Source organism: Cyprinodon tularosa, unplaced genomic scaffold (assembly GCF_016077235.1).
Source record: "Cyprinodon tularosa strain WSP-4 unplaced genomic scaffold, ASM1607723v1 ctg1208, whole genome shotgun sequence".
NCBI classification, from domain to species: domain Eukaryota; kingdom Metazoa; phylum Chordata; class Actinopteri; order Cyprinodontiformes; family Cyprinodontidae; genus Cyprinodon; species Cyprinodon tularosa.
The window spans coordinates 19,148-37,626 of record NW_024038013.1 but is presented as its reverse complement, the minus strand read 5'-3'; the positions used below and the strand labels follow the sequence as shown (position 1 = coordinate 37,626).

The 18,479-nt window shown below is 39.0% G+C and overlaps 1 protein-coding gene across 1 annotated transcript in view; it reads left to right on the top strand.

Moving 5' to 3' along the window:
• LOC119776526 (parathyroid hormone 2 receptor-like) overlaps positions 1–18,479 on the top strand; it is a 55,898-nt gene that overhangs the window by 32,232 nt on the left and 5,187 nt on the right. The window contains exons 5-6 of the mRNA XM_038274960.1: positions 3,006–3,189; positions 10,016–10,169. Coding sequence (XP_038130888.1) covers positions 3,006–3,189; positions 10,016–10,169 — 338 coding nt within the window. The remainder of the gene's footprint in view (positions 1–3,005; positions 3,190–10,015; positions 10,170–18,479) is intronic.

The window sequence follows — 18,479 nt, the reverse complement described above, 5'->3', positions numbered from 1 at the left end:
TGGATTGGACTAATCACAACAAATGCATCCAACTGTTTTTTTTTTTTTATTCAAGCCAAAATAATAATTAAACACTCAAATATAATATGATAGTCATGTCTAAATGTGTTTATGCGAACCTCTGATTGCAGCTGCTTATTGCTGAACAGTAATTAGCTCATCATTGCTAATTAAGGACTGCAATCAGTTTAAGTCATTCTTATGTGTAAGCCTTTTTTGTAAACATAGTCATCCCCAGACCTGAAATGATGAGTGGGCCACCCGTTGAATTGGAGTTGGCTTTGCTCTTTCATGTTAAATGAGAGCAGCATCAGCAATGCAGGAACTGGTTAGAACGATAAACCTGTCAATGCCTGATTCTTCACTTCTGCTGTCACAGAGAGCAACAAAACAACCTTCACATTTCCCACTGGGGTGGAAGTGTGCAGAGTGTAAAAGTGCTCTTCTTCCTTCTGTCATAAAAATTCTGCACGAGCAACAATGTGTCAAAGCAACATCCTATATGTATAATAAGTGGGCTTACAAAGTCCCTGACTGTTTCCTCACCCCTTCAATGGCACATTGAAAAATCGATGGTTACATCCTTGTGTTGTAGCTCTCGTTAAAATTATGCTCTTCAGGACAGCTTCATACTGCCTCTGTGCAGAAATTTGCAGGATTACCAAAGAGCTTCCCACTGGAAGAACTCCGTTGTTCAGCAACTACTTGTTCTGTTGTGGCTGAAGTGGAATTTAAACTACAAACCAACTTAGTTATAATAGACAGTTGTTTACACAAGGGAACACACATATTACTTCTTACCAACTACTGTATTAGGGCTTAAAAAGACAATGCATTTTGCAGAGATTAAAACTCTTAAAAAACAAAAAAAAACAAAAACAAAAGCGATTTCAGTTTCAGTGTCCAATCAAACAACAGTGTGGAAGGGTGTAATAATTCAACAAGGTCAGATCATGTGTTTACATTTTGATTTTGTACATGGTCATTGTCCAAGCGCCCGCGGATCAGGTCGCCGAGGTCTCCGCCTCTGACTGCTGCCCAGCTCTGCTCGGGGAAGCCCTAGGCGCTCCCAGGCCAGCCGAGAGACGTAGACATGGACTGGTTGGGAGTTTGCCCAACCAGTCCATGTGTTTTGTGGACTTGGAGAAGGCATTCGACCGTGTCCCTCGTGCTGCCCTGTGGGGGGTGCTCCAGGAGTATGGAGTTGGGGGCCCTTTATTAGGGGCCATCCGTTCTCTATACAAGCAGAGCAGGAGTCTGGTTCGCATTGCCGGCATTAAGCCGGACCTGTTCCCGGTGCATGTTGGACTCCGACAGGGCTGCCCTCTGTCACCGGTCCTGTTCATAACTTTTATGGACAGGATTTCTAGGCGCAGCCAAGGACCGGAGGGGGTCTGGTTCGGGGACCAGCGGATCTCGTCCCTGCTTTTTGCGGATGATGTAGTTCTGCTGGCTCCCTCCTGCCAAGACCTACAGCGTGCGCTGGGGCGGTTTGCAGCCGAGTGTGAAGCGGCCGGGATGAGAATCAGCTCCTCCAAGTCCGAGGCCATGGTTCTCGACCGGAAAAAGGTGGCTTGTCCCCTTCAGGTTGGAGGAGAGTCCCTGCCTCAAGTGGAGGAGTTCAAGTATCTTGGGGTTCTGTTCACGAGTGAGGGAAGAATGGAGCGGGAGATCGATAGACGGATCGCGGCTGCTGCAATAATGCGGACGCTGCACCGGTCTGTCGTGGTGAAGAGAGAGCTGAGCGAAAAGGCAAAGCTCTCAATTTACCGTTCGGTCTACGTTCCTACCCTCACCTATGGTCATGAAATTTGGATCATGACCGAAAGAACGAGATCCCGGATACAAGCGGCTGAAATGAGCTTCCTCCGCAGGGTGGCTGGGCTCTCCCTTAGAGATAGGGTGAGGAGCTCGGTCATTCGGGAGAGGCTCAGTGTAGAGCCGGTTCTCCTCCACATCGAGAGGAGTCAGTTGAGGTGGCTCGGACATCTTCTTGGGATGCCCCCTGGACGCCTCCCTCGGGAGGTGTTCCAGGCACGTCCCACTGGGAGGAGGCCCGGGGGACGACCCAGGACACGCTGGAGAGACTAAGTCTCTCGGCTGGCCTGGGAGCGCCTAGGGCTTCCCCCAGCAGAGCTGGAGGAGGTGTCTGCGGAGAGGGAAGTCTGGGAGTCTCTGCTTAGTCTGCTGCCCCCGCGACCCGGTTTCGGATAAAGCGGGAGACGACGAGTACGAGTATGAGTACGAGTATGAGTACATGGTCATTGTTTTAATCCCTCCAGACCTCGTATTATTTTTTAAAATCTAAATATGTATTTATACCTAGTATGAAACAGGTATTATGGGACAGTTTACAACCAAATTAGGGTAAGAGGTTGACAAATTTACAAAATTTGCACAATATATCTGAGACTGATAGCCACAGATATAATATAAAGCTAATAAACATAAGAAGAAAAAAGACACCTGCTGGCTGCAGTTGAGTTGATATGATGCTAATTAAGTCCGTCAGTGACATTATCACAAATCCATTGACCTTCTTTGGTAATTTGTTAGTCCCAACAGATTCATTTCCAGGCAAAATCAAATCTACTAAAATGATATAACTGTACAAAGCTGCAGATAAACTCCACTTGACTAATTATAGACACATTTCATTACATTTCCTAAAACACTTGAAGAGCTGTTTATTCAAAGACTAGATCACTCCATGGATAATCATAACTGCCAGCCAGTATGATTTCAGACAAAGCAGATGCTCAACCTTTATCAAAACATGAACATGTTTCATAATTAAATTAACTGAAAACATTATATTTACAGCAGCATTGACAGAAAACTACTCTGCTGGAGGACCTGTTTAATTAAAAGAAAGCTTTTGGCACAGCTGTTCATGATGTTCATCTTAGTTTTTATGTTTTGGAAAAAAAAAGTGTATTTACACTTAAAATATATTAAAAAAGATTCAATTTTTAACTATTCTTTACCTCCTGTATTCTTTGCAGGCGTCTTCACTGCACCAGAAACTACATCCACATGCATCTGTTTGTTTCCTTCATGTTACGGGCTGTGAGCATTTTTGTAAAGGACAAAGTTGTTTATTCAAGTGCTGGATTGCAAGACTTTGACTCAGCCCTGCTGGATAACTTGAAATCAGTGAGCATTGCATCACTGGACAAGTCACAGTATGTAAGTATCAAGTTGTCTTTTGCAATATATTTTCTTTTTCTAAATGTTCTTTTATTTAACATTTCAAATTAGATTAATAATATTTTAAATAGTTAATATTAGGTTTAAAAAAAATCAAAGTTTTAAATCAGCTAAAATGGCCTTTCACCACTTTAGAGCGTTTTTAATGAGAGGCCTAATAGAATACAGTAAGTTGGGTGAAAAATGTTGCAGAAAAAAGGTCAATTCGGCTGTGGGAAAATACTTGTCGTGATTTTAAACCAGCGTTTCCCAACCTTCTTTGATTGTGTACTCCTTTGGGCATTTTGTCTTACCGTGAGTACCCCTCTCCGTCAAAAGTATTGATGACTGGAATGTACAATAACTGATTATAAAATAAGCATTTCATTCTTAGGCATTTTATTATTTCCTTCTCTAAGAAAAATAACATAAATATGATGCCCAGGATCACATTTAAACTCGAGGAATTGGAAACAAAATACCGAAAAGAAATTATAGTCAGACTGACTCCTTTTGTTTTATTTTGTTTTCATCAACTGAGCTTGCTTTGATCAGGTGTGGAAAAATCCAGTCCATTCCTCTGCCTGGTTTTAATTTGTGTCAGAGCTGAAGGTGAACTCAAACATATAAGAAAAACTGACTTTTTGGTTGAAAAAAAGCTTGTTTCATTTTCCAACTGGGTCCTCACAAAGCAGAACAGATCCTAGCCCTATTTTATTTTACTACCTAAGAAATAAAATATTTTCATGTACCCCTTGCAATGCATTGCGGACCACTAGGGGTACGAGTACACCCTGTTGGGAATCACTGATTTTAACCACATCCAATCATGATGTGGAAACTATGGAAGCCCCGACTTTCTCCCCGTCTCTCGGAATAAAGTTTCAAAACTACAGTGTGATGTCTGTAATGCTGTACTTTTAAGGGCTGTGTATACTCCCGCAGCAGTGTGTCACAGTTTGTCGCAGGTATGATACAGATATTTTTGATTTATGCAAAATTCTGAAGCATGGTGTTGTGAATAACTGTTATATTCAATGATGTTTATTGCACAACCCGGTAGGGGTGGCAGATATCTTATTTAATCAGATATTATTCGGACTGTCATATATTTTTTTTGAACACACGCCCTACTGGCTGTGTGTTAGAACAACAAATAAAAGTGTGAATTGAGCTAAAATTATGGTCAAACAGATAATTCTGCAAATACATGGTGTAAGTTCACCACAACTTCCATTTAAAAAATAAGAGCTTATTAAAAAAAAATCATTCAGCTCCAAGTCAAACATATTTCAGTTAAAAACCATTGACTAAAACCTAGTTAAACTCATATAAACTAGACTACTATGTACAAAGAGGAAGGGAAATATGGTTGAAAACTATATTACAGTTTAAGATGGATTTTGTGTTTGAAAACCAAAGTTTATCTTGAAGGATTTGGGATATGATCAAATTAGGTTTTCACTAATTTAGAGAGATGTAATGTTTTCAAACCAATTCACAATGCAAATCCATGAGGTATATAAAAGATTATTTGGCCATTCAAGCACAACTAGATCACATAAAAATACATGAATTGTTTTCCCTTACTCTCTGACATTAAATCAGACGAAAGTTATCCTGTTTCGGTTATCACCATAAATTTTATATTAGATAAATATGTGAATAATGTACAAAACTTCTTAAACTGTCTTTAGTTTAGTCTTTAGTTATGGTGTTCAGTAGAACTTGCTTAAAAGTGTTGAGTTTCCTTTCACAATTGTCTTACATTAGCAAGCCAGGGTTTTTGCCCTTCCCTACTGAAATAACTGATTTCATAGTTTAAGAATGTGGGATGGCCATGCACTTCAATTCAATTAGGTTTATCTTTACAGTGCCAGTTCACAATACATTTCATCTCAAGCCATTTATACAGAGACAATGCAACCAGATCATGCAGTTGGATTGGTAAAAAGTTTTACATCTATGGAAAACCAGCTGATTTTATTGAGTCATTAATCTTATACAGTAGGATACATTCCTATTAGATAAGCAAGTGGCAACTGTAGACAATCACTTCAATGGTGTTGTTGACTCTATAGTATTCTCTCACTTAGCATGAATACAGCGAAAATAAAGACCAAAATGTCTTTTTACCAGAAAGAAATCTCCTGCAGAACAAGGCTCAGAGCGGCCAACTGGGGGTTCAAAGAAATAAAAGCACACATACAAGAGGAACATAAAAGCACAGATCCATAAAAACATTAGTGGCTGTGTCTGGGAAAGATACAGTTAAGTGGATAAGTTCTAAGTGCATTTTCACACCAAAACAGATGAAAGAGATCTTACAGTCATTCATAGTTAGAGATTAGGCCATTGCTCTTTCTAGGAGAGAAACAGGACTAAACACTAAATAAATAGGCCCAGCTTTATAATTTATTATCCAAGATGTTGACAGCAGCAGCCATGGCCACATGAAGTGTGGGGTTCTGCAGCACTCCATAGTGGCGAGAGGGAGATTTTTAAAAAATGTATCAAAAATACTTTATTTTTTTGGAAAATGATTTAGACTTTTAGTATTAAATGTTTATTTTTGTTTTAATTCAATTATTTTGAGGTCTAATCAACACAAACCAGATGGTGACAAACCCAATTATTACCAGACCAGATTAAGCTATTATGTCTAGGAAAAGCAGAGGCTGTACTAACAAATACTGAAGAATGGGAGAAGAGACAAAATAAAGCCCATTTGGATGTAACAAAACATTAACTTTTCTTTTCCCTAAGCCACACAGCAACTAATCTGGTGGTAGGCTTAGAGTTATTGTCCATTTAGAAGATAAATTTCTTCCCCGCCTATAACATCCCAGGTTTATTCCCTGATGTCTTGAGATGTTGCGTATATATATTTGCTCATGTTGTCTTTATGATACCTTCTGTGTTTTGTGAACTTGCACAGTTCCTCGGTCAGCTAAAAAGCGACCTGATACAGTTATATCAAAACATAAGTTGATTTTGATTCATGGGATGAATATCAATAGTCAGTTTTGCTGTGACAAAAAAAATTAATAAATAATTTTTTTTCCTTTAAGAAATGACCCCATAAGCTGTCTATATAATTTTTTCTGAAACACGTGTCTAATAAAAACTTGTCAACGGTAATCACAGTTTTACTTGTCTTAATCTTTTAAAAAATGTTGATTTATACACATTTTTGTATCATCCATGTAATTAAAAAGTACTTAAAGAGTTGAGTGCAAAGATAAATAACGAGATGAATTTAGCATATTAACAAAACCAAACCAGTTTTTTTCTTATTTGGTCTGCCAGCATGAATGTAAATCTTAGGGATTTACATTAATTCTGGTAGAACGGATAAAAAAAACAAAAAACTGTGGAGTTTTATTTATTTTTCCAAATAAATTATAAGGTAAAACATGCTTAATTAACTTTTTTTTTATAGAATATGAACCAGGTAAAGCTAAAATGATGCAACTTTAGGAATTCAGGAATAAGTTTGATTACAGAAAAATACAATTTTCCTAATTTAATTTTGGCTTAATTACAGCCGTGAGATTTTTGTTATCTCGTCAAAATGTATGCTTAAATGTCTTTATACTCGAGTAAAAAGTTATTTGAATTCAAAGTTAATTGTCGGTTGATTAATCTAGAGTAATATGATTAACTGTGTCAGATGAATAACGTCCATAAGGCAAGTGCAGACATGCAGAATCTAACATGCTTGCACTCTTTTCTGTTTTCAAATTAATAGCTACGGGCAACAGATTGCACAGAGAAAAAGCAGGGCAGAATACAAGGTAGTTCAAAATAAGTCCCACTTTTCATTTATCCGTCTTTCTAATGTTGTTCACCTGCCTTTTCAAATGTTGTTTCATCATTACTAGCCGCACAAAGTAGTTTATTGTAAACCGTTAACCAAAGCTGATTGCAATTATTGACATTATCTGGTAATCTGTAATTTAAATGCAATCACATAATCTAGGGGGTGAAGTTTTAAATTATTATAGCACTTAAAGCAAGTCCATCAGATTTATCTTTATAATAGAAAAGTAAACATTTTTTATAAACCAGTTTAAAAGGGGTTCCATAAATGTGAAAGAAAACGCTGTTGTTGGTACAGTAAAAGTGAAAAAGTGACAATATTTTTAATTTAAAAAACTCACATAAAAAACGGCATCTTGAATAGTTTACTGTAATTGATCATTTCTACAAAATGCTTGAGAAAAATTTGTTTTTGTTATTTTTAATTACTGCAAATATTTTCTGCACTGTCAGCCAATGAATCAACAATAGTAAATCAAGATACACAGCTGTAGCGGTTTTACAAAGAAGTCAAACTTTAGCATTTTAATGCCTATAGGCTTATCGACAGTAAGCCTCAACTTTTTTTTCTTCCCTTTCCTATACTATAAAACTTTTGCATTTTATAAAATGAAAAAAAAAACAGTCTGTAACTTAGAAAAGCTTTCTCCCTCCTTTGATGAGACTGTGTACAGTCTTTGACAAACCCTGTATGCGTAGGATTCTCTACTGTGAAAGTAAATCAAAAACAAGCGAAAAACAGCTCGGAGTTTGGTATTTGGATTTAAGATCTGTGCACTGCTCTGTATAAATAAAATAAAAAAAAAAACAGAACACAGACAGTTGGAATTCTTTGATGACCTCTGTATGTTACTATTGTTACATATGGTTGAAGGTCTAGCCATTTTTAACTGATGAAGGTGAATATATTACACTCTAATAATGTCTCAAAGCAAAAATGTATTTGCAGAGAAAGTCAATATTTGTGAAAATCTTGGTTCAACTCTATAAGTAGTGTAGATGAGAGGAGAAAAGGTATCATCTGAAGAGGCTTAGAGTACAATCTATGGTCCTTTACTTCAAGATGTGTGAGTTAAGGTTGTCCTAATATTTCATCTCAAGGCATAGTAGGCTCCTCCATTTTGAGGCAATCAAGGTGTACAGTTAAAGCCTGGCATGGATGGATGGATGGATGGATGGATGGATGGATGGATGGAAGGTTGGATGGATGGATGGACGGACGGACGGTTGGATGGATGGATGGATGGATGGATGGACGGACGGTTGGATGGATGGATGGACGGACGGTTGGATGGATGGATGGACGGACGGTTGGATGGACTGATGGATGGACGGACGGACGGTTGGATGGAGTGATGGACGGTTGGATGGATGGATGGATGGACGGTTGGATAGATGGATGGATGGATGGACGGACGGACGGTTGGATGGATGGATGGATGGATGGAGAGATGGATGGATGGATGGACGGACGGTTGGATGGATGGATGGATGGATGGATTGATGGATGGACGGACGGATGGTTAGATGGATGGATTGATGGATGGACGGACGGATGGTTAGATGGATGGATGGACGGTCGGACAGTTGGATGGATGGATGGATGGACGGACGGTTGGATGGATGGATTGATGGACGGACGGTTGGATGGATAGACGGATGGACGGACGGTTGGATGGATGGATCGATGGATGGACGGACGGACGGATGGATTGATGGATGGATGGACGGATGGTTAGATGGATGGATGGACGGTTGGATGGATGGATGGATGGACGGACGGATGGACGGTTGGATGGATAGACGGATGGACGGACGGTTGGATGGATGGATCGATGGATGGACGGACAGACGAACAGACGGTTCGACGGATGGATGGATGGATGGACGGATGGATGGATGGACGGACGGACGTTGGATGGATGGACGGACGGACGGATGGATGGATGGACGGATGGTTGGATGGATGGATGGACGGACGAACGGAGGAACGAACGGACGGTTGGATGGATGGATGGATGGACGGACGGATGGATGGACGGATGGTTGGATGAATGGATGGATGGATGACCGGATGGATGGACAGACGGACGGACGGTTGGATGGATGGATGGCCGGATGGATGGACAAACGGACGGACGGTTGGATGGATGGATGGACGGACGGATGGATGGTTGGATTGATGGATGGTTGGATGGATGGATGGATGGTTGGATGGATGGTTGGTTGGATTGATGGATGGTTGGATGGATGGATGGATGGATGGATATGTTGTGATGTGTCTGAGGCCTGACATGTTACTATTATTGTGTCTGTTAGGTTGTCGACCTGTTTGATTATAACCCATTTGTTACATCAGGATTAAAGAGTTAGACCAGTCATTTCATATTTATTACTTTTTGTTATCACATCTGGGTGATTTAATTGTTTTGCTTTTTTGTCTTTTGTATATTAAGAGTAACACAATTAAGAAATTGTTAACTTTTTTAAAATAAAAGTCAGTTAATGGTTGTGGTCCTATTTACTCATATTTAGAAGCAAAAGACCCTTTTGATTTAAACTGTGATGGTCAGTCATTTTTTTTCTTCCAGATTGTTAAACTGGGGTTTGGGATAAAAATCATTCCAAATGCCACACATTGCCCATTGGTTGGTCTCTAAAAGATTTTTAGATGTAATGATTAAATGTGTTGTAAGTAATGTTTGGACTAGCCTTTATATTTCAGCTTCTATTCAATGATATTCTTGGACTACATTTAAATCCTGCAATATTATTTGGACCTTTAATTATGCACCTTCCTTCATTGATAAGCAAATCCAGTGAGGTTTCACAGTCAGAAATCAGAGACTTTGCTTGCTCAGGGTCTCCTGCGGTGCTTAAGCTTTTCGTGTGTTTGAAGTCTGGTCAAGTAATGTGATTTATGTGTTGCCCCGAAGGCAAACAACTTAGCTACATGACAATAACCACAAATTAGACGTGACAACCCTTAATGCTCTATTTCCAGATTGGCTGCAAAGTTACAGTGTTGCTCTTCATCTACTTTCTGGCAACCAACTACTATTGGATCCTGGTGGAAGGCCTCTACCTGCACAGCCTCATTTTCATGGCATTTCGCTCTGATTCCAAATACCTCTGGGGATTCATATTCATTGGATGGGGTAAGGAGCTGAAGTAAAATTTTTCATACCATAAAAAAAAAAAAAAAATACATAGTTAAACCACAAGGATTGTAAAACAGCAATGCACTGTTGAAGGTTTAGATGTTTTATCCAAATACACATAATATTTCTTTAGAATAATGGTTGATTTTAGTTCAACATTTTTGAGAAATTTTAGAATTTCTCTGCTAAGCTCTGCATGTTTTAGCACATTAAAAGTTGTGGATCTTGAAAAGGAGCAGATCAGACGTTTAAGTGGTTAGCCTTTAAGTCATGTTCTTGAAACAGAGCAGCTTAAAACCGTGGAAGCTGTGTCTTAATGAGATAACATGACTCTCACTAAGATACAAGAAGAAACGACACAGTTAAGATTAAAAATCAAAATGAAGGAAGGCCCTGATGGTACAGCTCTCTCAGGGGACTTGACCAGCTAATCTCATTTGTCTATGTTAGAGCCTCCTGCTTTGACATTATCGAAGCTGTGGACTCTCTCTATAATTGAATGGAAAAAGATCTTTAAAGAAAAAGAATCAGGAAAATTATAAAGGTTTGAAATAACATTTCTGTCATAGGTTGTCTTATCCAATGTCATGTAGTCCTTGTCTTAAAGGCCCATTAGCATTCAGCATTCATTAGGTTGGAAGTTTTAAATTTAAACGGTGTGTATTGCATAATTTGTTTGCAATCAGTTCAAATTGCTTTTGATGCAGACTGACTCGTTGCATCCTATTTGCAGAAATCATTAGTGCTGCATTGTTTAATCTACTCAAGTTAGTGTTCATGTTGAGATTTTGAATTAAAATGTTTGCTTTTAGAAATGTTTCTAAGTGACTGAAGCATTTTTTGGCCAGTTAAGTATATGCCAGCTATATATATTGTCATTTAAGGAATCTGACCCACATGCAGAGAAAACACTCAGAGAACACGGAGAAAAGTTTAACAGGTTTATTTGATGCAATGTGAACAGTGGTTGGATCTGAAACTCAGTCAACAGATGAACCGGAGCTGGTAAGTCTGAAGGGGAGATCACAGAGATCAGTTCAGGGACTGTGGGAAAAGACACTGTGGCTTGAATTATGCAGGAGTGGGGCTCACGTTTGAGTAGGGCTGGGTATTGTTCAAAAATTTCCGGTTCCGGTACCAATACCGATACCTTCACTTCGATACCGGTTCCTGAACGATACTTTTTTCGATACCAGTTTTATAATATCAATTCGAAGAAAAAGAAAATTACACAACATAAAAAAGTACAAATCTTGAGTTTTATTTTAAGCTCTGATTTTTCCATTTACATTTTTCCTCTTACATAAAAAAAAAAAATCAGTGTCTAATATTCACTGTTACATTGTGAGGACCTTTTTACTTAGCAGTTTTCCTTCAGAAAAATGACCATGTCTGACAAACAAGCCCGTTGAATGGGATCCTACTGACAGCACCACTGGTATGTGGGGGTCTGAGCGGCTCCCACAGAAATATTGGAAGGCAGGATGAACTGACTGCACTGATTAAATTTTCAGGTGGATTTTCCCGCTTAAAAACATAATAAAACTACTTTATTCCCACTGATCACAGCAAATATAGCTGCAAGGCAAATAAAGAATAGAGTAGCTCCGCCCAACGCGCGTCAGAGCCACTTTTCGACCGCGCAGCCAGAGCAGCAAAGCTTCTTCAGCCGCGCGTCAGAAGCTGGTATAAGCAGCAAAAAGGAAGCAGCAGATGTGATTTTGCTGCTCCTGCTGCGTCCAGTTTGAAAGCAGCCTGATTCCCTCCGCTCTGGCTTTGCTCCGCCCACGGGCTGCTGAGAGGAGGATGGTCGCGCCGGCTGCGGTCCGCTCTTCTTGCAGTCAAACACCGAGCAACTTTCTGCTCTTAAATTGTTTTCGTGCACGATGTATTGCATTGCGCACTATTGGCATCAGTCTTAATAAAGTGAAGCCGCACTTTTGACCTGGGGGGCATTTTAAAGGGGTTCCACGACGCTGCAACCAGTTCACAAAAGATACACATGAACCCTGGCTGTAGGCGGGACCACCTGTGTATTTTTCCTGGATGACGCAATCACGTTAAGTGTTACAGCCAATCACCGAAACTTGGTACCGAAAGACGAGGCATGTTTCGATACTCTGTAGAACCGAAGCATTTCGGTCGGTACCATAAAAGAACCGATGTTCGGTACCCAGCCCTACGTTTGAGGGGGGCTCTTGTCAATCCTTGAATCCAGTCTCTGTGGGTTTATCCACAGAAGAGGGAACTCGTTTGAGAGCGGACAGGTAGCCATACGTTGGACCTGGAGGAGTAATGGAGTGGACTGTCACTTGAATTTCCGATTGGAACTTGAACCGATCATGTGGAAGTTTTCCCCTGCTCAGTCTGAACTCAGTAAATCCTTCCAGGGGAAGAAGGTCCAGGTTATCCAGTGACACAGGAAGGCTTCCTGCCGAAGAGCAAAGACAAAAAACAATATAAGACTCAGAGAAACAAAGGCTCAGGTTAGACTCAGCTAATCTCAGCTTGGCTAGAGTACCCAAAACTGGCAAAAACTCTGGTGTCGAGGTAGTGACAGCCCGCTGCTCAAGTACTCCTACAGTAATGAGCCAACGAGCCGCAGGTGTGCAGGGAGGACCAATGAGGACAGGGCACCACCTGGTGGTGAAGAGAGAAGGGACACACAAACAACCCACACAAACTGGATTCCTAACATATACAGGTGCTGGTCATAAAATTAGAATATCATGAAAAAGTAGATTGATTTCAGTAATTCCATTTAAAAAGTGAAACTTGTATATTATATTCATACATTACATACAAACTCATATATTTCAGATGTTTATTTTGTTTAATTTTGATGATTACAAATGACAACAAATGAAAATCTCAAATTCATCATATCAGAAAATTAGAATATTACTGAAGACCAATAAAAACAAAGGATTTATAGAAATGTTGGCCAACTGAAAAGTATGAACATGAAAAGTATGAGCATGTACAGCACTCAGTATTTAGTTGGGCCTCCTTTGGCCTGTATTACTGCAGCAATGCGGCGTGGCATGGAGTCGATCAGTCTGTGGCACTGCTCAGGTGTTATGATAGCCCAGGTTGCTCTAATAGTGGCTTTTAACTCTTCTGAATTGTTGGGTCTGGTGTATTGCATCTTCTTCTTCACAATACCCCATAGATTTTCTATGGGGTTAAGGTCAGGAGAGTTTGCTGGCCAATTAAGAACAGGGATACCATGGTCCTTCAACCAGGTACTGGTAGCTTTGGCACTGTGTGCAGGTGCCAAGTCCTGTTGGAAAATGAAATCTGCATCTCCAAAAAGTTGGTCAGCTGCAGGAAGCATGAAGTGCTCTAAAACTTCCTGGTATGTGGCTGCGTTGACCCTGGACCTCAGAAAACACAATGGACCAACACCAGCAGATGACATGGCACCCCAAACCATCACTGACTGTGGAAACTTTACACTGGACTTCAAGCAACGTGGATGAAGTGCCTCTCTTCTTTTCCTCCAGACTCTGGGACCTTGATTTCCAAAGGAAATGCAAAATTTACTTTCATCAGAGAACATGACTTTGGACCACTCACCAGCAGTCCAGTCCTGTTTCTCTTTAGCCCAGGCAAGACGCTTCTGACGCTGTCTGTGGTTCAAGAGTGGCTTGACACAAGGAATGCGACAGCAGAAACCCATGTCTTTCATACGTCTGTGTGTGGTGGTTCTTGAAGCACTCACTCCAGCTGCAGTCCACTCTTTGTGAATCTCCCCCACATTTTTGAAGGGGTTTTGTTTCACAATCCTCTCCAGGGTGCGGTTATCTCTCTTGCTTGTACACTTTTTTCGACCACATCTTTTCCTTCCCTTCGCCTCTCTATTAATGTGCTTGGACACTGAGCTCTGTGAACAGCCAGCCTCTTTAGCGATGACCTTTTGTGTCTTGCCCTCCTTGTGCAAGGTGTCGATGGTCGTCTTTTGGACAACTGTCAAGTCAGCAGTCTTCCCCATGATTGTGTAGCCTATAGAACTAGACTGAAAAACCATTTAAAGGCTTTTGCAGGTGGTTTGAGTTAATTAGCTGATTAGAGTGTGGCACCAGGGGCCATCAATTTTGAACCTTTTCACAATATTCTAATTTTCTGATATGATGAATTTGAGATTTTCATTTGTTGTCATTTGTAATCATCAAAATTAAACAAAATAAACATCTGAAATATATGAGTTTGTATGTAATGTATGAATATAATATACAAGTTTCACTTTTTAAATGGAATTACTGAAATCAATCTACTTTTTCATGATATTCTAATTTTATGACCAGCACCTGTATATTGGGTACCAACCTACTATACTGAATATATTGTTCAGTATTTATTTCCTTTTTTTTCTTTTGTCATAACTTCTGTATTTTTTTTCCAGCCATTTAGCTGGGTTTTTGTGGATTACTTTATATGTTCATTGACCCTGTTTACTATTTTTGGTAAATTTGTCTGTTACCTTTTTGTTCTATTAGTACTTTTGAAGTGGGTACTTTACTAATGTACCACCTAATACTGCTATCTGATAATGCATATTCAGAAATTTTAAGAAAGAGTAACAAAACAACAACAAAAAAAAAGCATTTAGTCAGCCACCAATAGTGCAAGTTCTCCCACTTAAAAAGATGAGAGAGGCCGGTAATTTTCATCATAGATATACCTCAACTATGAGAGACAAAATGAGAAAAAAAAATCCAGAAAATCACATTGTCTGATTTTTAAAGAATTTATTTGCAAAATATGGTGGAAAATAAGTATTTGGTCAGTTACAAAAGTTCATCTCAATACTTTGTTATATACCCTTTGTTGGCAATGACAGAGATCAAACGTTTTCTGCATAATGGAGGCTAAAAGGCAGATTTGAAATAGCACCGCAAACGTAAAGCTATGACAACTAGATCTAAAATTCCACAACAGAACACAAACTTGCCTGAGGGAATAAAGAATAAAACATCAATCTGCGACACAAACAACATTGACAGCTATAATGAAAGGTTGTAATAGATAAGAAGATGAACAGAAGAAATTAGTAAAAGTTTGTATGCTAACAGGGATAATCACTGGATTAGTGGCATGTGCACCGATTAATAAGTAGGCAAAAGTTGTGAGAACAGGGTACTGAAGCATTGATGAAAGCTAGCATGAGAAATTTATGAAAAGAGGTTATGACTTTTAGTTAACTATATATGGACCAAACCTAGAAATGTTTTTTTGTTTTATCAAAATAAGTCTCTCAATGAGATTTTGGATCTCAATGAGAATGCCTTATATTTAAATATATATTATATTTACATATAGGGCTGGATATTTTCGCCAAAGTCCTGAATTGATTCGATTTTGATTAATACAGTTCTAAATCGATTAATTTCCATCCGATCTGTTTTTGCAATAATGAAAGTAGTTCAAATTTCTTTCAAAATACTCTTGTATTTTATTTTTTTCTGTCACATTAAACACAATGTGCAAGCTTGTATATCAGACAATTTAAACTTGAGATGTGAACAAAACTGTCTCATAAGTGCAAACTTGTTTGTGAAAAGTGAAGCGTCACTCGAGCAAGCAGATGTGACACAGGGGACACAGCAGACATGCATGAGCTACATTATCTTCACTGCACAAACCATATTTGCAGCGTTATTTGTAACAACTACAGGGTGTTTGCTGGTCTGCCCCCATTTGTTAATGTCTTCAGTCAAACTATTGGCTATATTTGAAGCTCTGTGGCTTGAAGTAATCTTGAGTGCATCTTTCCTGCTCATTTGAATGTGATTGTCACGCGCGTCACTATAAAACGAATCAATCTCATTCCCTAGACAACGATTTTGAAAAAATGTCAAGGAATCGATTCAAAATCAATTAAATCAATTTTTTTTACACAGCCCTATTTACATAAAACCAGTGGTGTCTGCTGCTCTCTGAAACAGGGGAGGCTCAATGGTGTTAATTTGATCAAAACGTCATGTATTGCATCAACAAATGTTGAAACACATAAAACACGTCACTACAACAGGTGAAAATAGCTCTTGTAAATCTCTTTAAAAAATAACTTCCAGAAACGACATGGATTCAACACAAGATGACTGTTATGACTGAATTGTCACTTTTCCCTCTAGACTTACGAAAAAAACGCCTCGCTGTCTGGCCACTGTCAGCCACAAATCCTTAGGTATGTTCTTCCAATCAGCATCTAGTAGCCAGCTGCATGACCTGTTGGACAGCGAAAGCAAAAGGAAAGCGAATTTCCTTATGAAAATTGACGACAGAAGTGCCACCTTTATGTCTATCACAAAGGTGTTGGGTGCACAAATAAAAGACAGCTTTTGTAATTGAATTTAATAAAACCACAAAAATAATTCCATATTACTCCACCATGCTAGTAGTATTATAAAAATTCTCCCCCTCCTCCAAAAATACCTGCAAATTGCTTTTTATTCCCATATACATGGGCCACGTTTAGACTGGATTCCATTTCTTTGAAGAAATGCTGAGCTTTTCTGCTCAGTGAAAGCCTATGGTAAAAAAAAAAATTCCAGCACATAGCCTCCGCAGTTTTGCTGTCATGATAAAAGGAGCTGTAGTGGAAACATATTTTCGCTGTAAGTGGGTGTAAAAGATTTCACTACCAGCAGAAAAATGTAAAGCAGGAAATATATTCTCAAAAAAGACAATGTTTCTCTTGCTTTATAGAGATAAAATGTGAATTTTACTATAACTTTCAAATTCATATGCATTTGAACTTCAAAGGTTTCTGTGTCAAAGAGAATTTAAGTTGGAAGCATTTACCAGTATCCATTGAATAGTCAGTAATGCTGTCAGTCTACAGGTATACTTAAACTGAGTGACAAAAGCACACATGATTAATAAGATGAGGATGGTGTTCCTTCATGTGCTGGTGTTAAGAAACCAGCATTAAGCTCTGCTGACCTCTCTTTTTAACCTCTTTTGCTGGAACTATAAGTAGAATATTTAGTTAAATTGAAATGTCAGCACAAATCACAATATCACCTGTAAAACAGAATGGTGGGTGGATGGAGGGCTTACAGTAGTCTATTATAATTTCTGATAAAAGCAGGATTAGCTGCAGTGAGACAAACATATTCAGAATGGTTTGTTATGAAGATGGTGGAGCAACAGTCTGAATCTCATCTCATCTGCCTTTTGGCTTTTAACTTGTGCAACTCAATGTCCAGAGACTAAAGAATTAGTTTCAACTAGAATGTTAGTGACAGTACTAGAATGTTAGATATTTTAGTCTGATTTAACTATTGATTTTCAACTGATATAAAAGTTTTCAACTAAAATTTTATCATGGTATCTGTAAGCTGTCTGATCATAGTCTAAAAAGAAGGCATGACACTTATGTAGCTTTTAGCATTGTGACTTCTGTATATTCTTATGTCATATTTAATTAACCAGCATTTACTTCGGGTTTGAACCTTTATAAAGGTAGTAGAACTTTCAGGTTGTTTCCTTTCATTCACCCAGTTTCCTAGCAATGCTTTTGACTGTCTAAGGGAAAAGCTGAATGGTTCCATTTCAAAGGACAAAAGTATAGATGCAACAGTTACCAACATATATTTATCTGGTCAGATTCAGACTTAAAATCAGTCCTGCTGTTTCCTTTTCTATCCAACATCTATAATCAGTAGCAGAGAGGAGTGGTGTTGGACAATAGGCAGGCCGAGAGCTTGATTTCAGTTCCCCTCACCAACTAATGTTGAATTGTGCCGGAGAAACACACCGAACGCTACTGCCTATTGATCGGTGCATCCACGTGTTCTTGTATGTGTTAGTATGTGTTTCTCAGTCAGTAGTAAGTGTGCTGAGAGCTGTAACACGAGGCCTACTAATTTCTTTCAGTTCAAAATCTTTTTTTTAGAGCAACAGATCTGAAAAAAGAAATTCACTATTAACTAATGAATCAATAGAACTTTTGAAAGAAGATAAAAAAATACTAACTTAAGTGCTGGTTGCGCATTCAATTATTAAACGATCTATCTATCTATCTATCTATCTATCTATCTATCTATCTATCTATCTATCTATCTATCTATCTATCTATCTATCTATCTATGGCAATTAGCGAGACAAAAAACTTATGGCTCTGCATGTAGGGACCACAGACCACTTCTCAGTACTTTTCTCTGCTTTCCGGCTGATGTTGTGGTCACATTTGAATGTTGGTGGTGCTTTCACACTCATGGTAGCATGACAAGGACTCCACAACCCACACATGTGGGTCAGGTAATGTGGCTCATCTAGGATGGCACTTCAATGCGAGCT